This window comes from Dendronephthya gigantea, unplaced genomic scaffold (assembly GCF_004324835.1).
Source record: "Dendronephthya gigantea isolate DGI-Jeju-01 unplaced genomic scaffold, DenGig_1.0 000116F, whole genome shotgun sequence".
Taxonomy (NCBI): domain Eukaryota; kingdom Metazoa; phylum Cnidaria; class Anthozoa; order Malacalcyonacea; family Nephtheidae; genus Dendronephthya; species Dendronephthya gigantea.
Window position 1 is genome coordinate 62416 of NW_021163126.1, and position 4622 is coordinate 67037.

Consider the following 4622-nt stretch of genomic DNA (forward strand, 5'->3'; position numbering starts at 1 on the left):
TTATCTGTTCAGTGGCTCTCATTTCAATGTCATCAAGCTCCGCATCTGATAGTGATGGTTCAAAATCGGCTTGGTAGTGAAGTGAAAATCAGTGTTAAAAACATGTTAAATGTATTGATCAAACACATTTACAGTGTATCTTGTTGTTAAAACATTGTAGTAAAAAGCCAGTCGTACATACCACTTATTAAATCCATGGTCTTCCAAATAAAAACAAATTGAATCTTCTCTAATTCTATATAAGAAATCTAATATAAATCGTTTGCTAATATATGTAATAAAATCATTCAAAAATAAGAAACACAAACAGAATTATATGTTAGTGAAGTTGGCAATTCCTTGGAGTCTTTTTTCCTCTTGCAACCTGTATTGCAATGATTGAATTTTTTTATAGAGGCAAGTCTATCAAACGTCATTGGTTATATTATTAGTGATGATAAATTTTGAACACGACTTATTCCAACATAAGTAATTCCTAGAGTGGTCTCTTTTTTTCCCACATCAATCCATGCTTTGTCCAAAGTCGAGTGTTAAAGGTAATTGCTGTCTTTCAAGTATGCTATTTTCAACTCTTACAGTGGCAGTCACTGGTGGAATAGGAACACAAGAAGGCATATTTGAAAATGAAGGCCCATGATAGTTGTCAAATTTTACCATAACAGCAATAGGCAAGTCAGGTGGAGCATGGTTGCCTGCATAAATTATATTAACAATGGTTCTTGTTGAGCCATTACATTGACCCACAGATGCTCATAAATTCATTGTTAACATTACTCTTGCTCCTTTGGAAATCAAAATAAATGGGTGCAAACCAAGCATATCTTGGGAACCAACATGTTTAGCATCATTACTGGAATGTTGAGCTTGGATTTCAGCGATTGGTGTTCTTAACTTAACTAAGTGATCATAATTGTATTTTGCTACTTCTTCATTGCTAAAATACAACCTTGTTGCACTTGAAAAATCATGAGTGTTAGACACAACACTTGGTTGACGAGTGAGAAGTAATTTCCAGTCATTTAAACTTATGTCTCCTGTTTGAAGTCTTGATAAAAGGCCTTTAAATCTACTTTGTTCACTTTCATTACCACTTACTCTCTCATTAACATCAAGTACCACAACATTATCAAACATTTTATATGCTAGATAGCCTTGTTCAGCTATTGGATTAGATGGTTTATCATGGTACAATGGTTTGACTCCAACTGGTGGTAATTGCCCAGGGTCACCAATCAGAATTATAGACTTGCCACCAAATAAGCTATCTTTCAAACCAGTAGCTTGTCTACAACGTCTGTCAATCCACCCTAAGGTTGTTTGACCGAGCATAGATTATAATGTACTCAACAGACAATAAGTTTTCTTGTAGTGTGTGCAAGCTTTGTCCAGATAAATCTTTCTGAGACATTTTGCCTATAGGCAGTTTTAAACATGAGTGGATGGTTATGCCATTTATATTAAAAGCAGCTTTTCCAGTTGTTGCTGTTACAACACAACTATCCTTTAAATTATTTTGAATTGCATTTATTAAATAACTTTTTCCAGTTCCACCTTCACCAATTATAATTAATAAAAGTTGTTCTTTGGCCATTGTTTTGCTGTGGTGGTTAACAATGATGTCATAAGCTAATTGTTGCTTATTATTTAATGTTGTTGTGTCTACTTGATAGTCTCTTGCTGCAACAATATAATCAGCCTTTTGGTTGGTAACCCATTTAGTCATAGAAGCAATTTGCTCAATAGTGTACTTTGTTGAGTCTAATTGCCAATTGTATGATTTTTCAGAGTGCTGATGTGTACCTTGAAGTTCATGATAATTAGACAAAATCATCCATTCCTCTTGGGGAAGATTTTCATGTTCATTACTACAGTTATCATTACCATTATAATCTTGGACAACATTATCTAAAACATTTTGCATGTGTTTCCCAATTTGGTACATAATTATTTGCAATAGGAGAGTTTAAAAATTCAAGCCAACAATTGACATAGGCAGTGTCTGAGGGTGTTTCACAATTCCATGCTTGATTTTGAGAGTTTTCCCAAGGTTTGTATTTTAAAAGCTGATATTTGCAATATAGAGGATAATTCACTCCTTTTGAGTTTGGAGAGTAACAAGGGAAAAAGCGTGGAACGATTTTTGATGACTGTTTGACTGACAAAACTTGAAATGAAGAACTGTGCAATTTCAGTGAAATAAATGCAATGTAATAGATGCATGGTTTCCTGTGCACTAAAATCTCGTTCCCCAAGTGCTTTTATCATAATTTTTTTCATTACCTTGGATTGATCTGTATTTGTTTTTAAATTACCTACTACAGTGCGAAAGGCATTTTTCAATGTGTTAGATCTGGGTTCACCTTTGGCAGCATACTTGCATAAATATTCAACACATGCATGGTAATCTAATATAACTTGCATATCACAGTTTGCTCTCCAGCCTAAAAGTTGAATTTTCTGATGACTATTTAATCTAGGATCATTTCTTGCAGTCACTATAGTAGCCTTGTATTTTACACTGCCGTCTTTGGTATTCACTGGTTCAATCTTTAATTTAGTCAACTAAATGAGGATTGTCAATGACATTCTTCCGTTTGTCCTCTCTACTTAGATTGTCAACATTTGAAGAAAAAAGGGAGTGCAACTCAGGCCAGTAAAGACCTGCAGATGATAATGTGAAAAATATTGTTGGGGAACCTTTTTCTACAATGATTGCCTTTAAATCCTCCTTAACTTTAAACCAATATGCAGAACTGCTAGTGACATTTGCTACATATCTAGAAAGTTTTGACATAAAAGTTGATGAATTGTTATTACTAGCCATTTCTTGCAATTCTTCCACTGTAAGGTGAGACTGATCAGGATTTTGTTTGAGGAAAATGGAAGTTTGTTGAATAGCACGTTTTCTTTGAATCATATTTAGGGCCCAATATGAAAACCTGGGGTGAGAAGAGAACCTGTATAGCCAGGTACCATCAACATATTCAGAATATTTCAAAAGATGTTGAATTCGATTACTAAAAGGTATGTCTCTTTGCAAACATGGATTAGTTGGATCACCATTTCCATCTGGAAAAAGTGTAGGAAAAGCAAGTGTGGCAAGAAATGGTGTTTTATACTCACTTAATAGCTGATCATCAATTGAAGGCCAATTTATTTTAGAGTTATTAACAGTTCTTTTTATTGCTTCCTTTTCTAAACAGTCATTTTTAGAGAGTGGGAGAAAGCTATTTGTTTCTTTATCACAGTTAACTACTTCCTCTCCAGTTAAAATTGTATCTGTTTCCTGATCATCAACTGCATCTGGGTCGTCTAGTGTTTCTATTGTTGGTATGTTAGAAGGAATACCATTACTTGGTAATGATTCTAATGCATTTGAATCAATAGTTACACATCTGTATTGTGGATTATGTTTTAATAACCAATATAATGCTTGCTCAACTTTATGCCTCCTAACTAAAACATCTTTTATAGCATGGTCCTTCCCTTTCATGGTAACAACTACAATTGGGATGTCAGAAGGAATACGAGGAAGAGAATTAGCAAGCTCTGACACTTTTTGGGGCAAATTTATACAATGTCCAATATATCCTCTTTGACCACCAGGTTTTACATAAACTCGCATTATGGGAAGTGCTCTGGCAATTAGCATCTCTTCAATTTGAGTTAAGCCCTCCAGCTCATCTGGCACACTTGAGGGAGTCATATTATTTTGAGCAGAGAATTTCCTTGGAATTTTTTTGTCACTTTTGCATCTGCGGCAAACATAATTAGTGCTAGATTTTTGGTTTGATTTTTACAGGCCATGCTTCAAAACATTCAGAACACTGAATAGTAGTGTATTGCATTGAGTCATGGAACAATTTAAGGTTCGCTCTGTAACTTCCTAAACCAATGACATGGTGTTGTTTAAGGTTTTGTGTTTTTTTAGATACTTCACTGCTAGAAATACTATGCTCACTACTGAAAGGACCTGCAGACAACACACAACCTTCTTGCATATTGACATTCGGCTCATATTTTGACAACTTACTTGGAAATGGGCAAGCATCAGATGTTTGTTTCAATTTAAAACACTTGTTCACATGTTTTTTACTTGAAAAATGTGTATCAGATGAACAGTCAATACCTTTTCTTTTTTTACATAAATTCTGTGTATCTGAACTTGCATTTAGAACTACATCAAGAACAACATCATAATGTATACCAGATGTATTTTGAATGTGAATAGAACATGTGTTTTGCGGGGGCAAACCATCAAGCATTGACTTTGAAAACTTATTCCATACTAAATTATTACCTGCACTTCCATACACATAAATGTCAGTGCTTAGCAAAGAAGCAGCAGCAAATATTTCAATGTCAGTTCCCCACACTCTTTCCTGGGCCTTGCCAGTTGATTGAATATATTCACTTAAAGACATGTTCATATGTGGAAGCAATTGGTTTTCAATAGTTGTCATATGATTTAATATTTTATGTCTTACAAGAGAGTGGTAGACTTGTCACCCAGTAATAACATATGAAAGTGCTTGAAATAAACAGTTCCCATCACCTACAATTCGATACAGTTTGGCTGGTTCGGTTAACATTTTGGGAATCTTTGTTGTACAAGGCAAAAT

The 4622-nt window shown here is 34.5% G+C and overlaps 1 protein-coding gene across 1 annotated transcript; it reads right to left on the reverse strand.

Annotated features, from left to right (window-relative positions):
* Positions 1–2554: 2554 nt before the first annotated feature.
* Positions 2555–3706, reverse strand: LOC114535320. The gene has a single exon (XM_028556685.1). It carries the CDS (start codon positions 3704–3706, stop codon positions 2555–2557), a length of 1152 nt encoding a protein of 383 aa, XP_028412486.1.
* Positions 3707–4622: the final 916 nt, after the last annotated feature.

Coding starts and splice junctions, on each gene's coding strand:
- LOC114535320 (XM_028556685.1), bottom strand. CDS start 3,706: ATGACTCCCTCAAGTGTGCCAGATGAGCTGGAGGGCTTAACTCAAATT.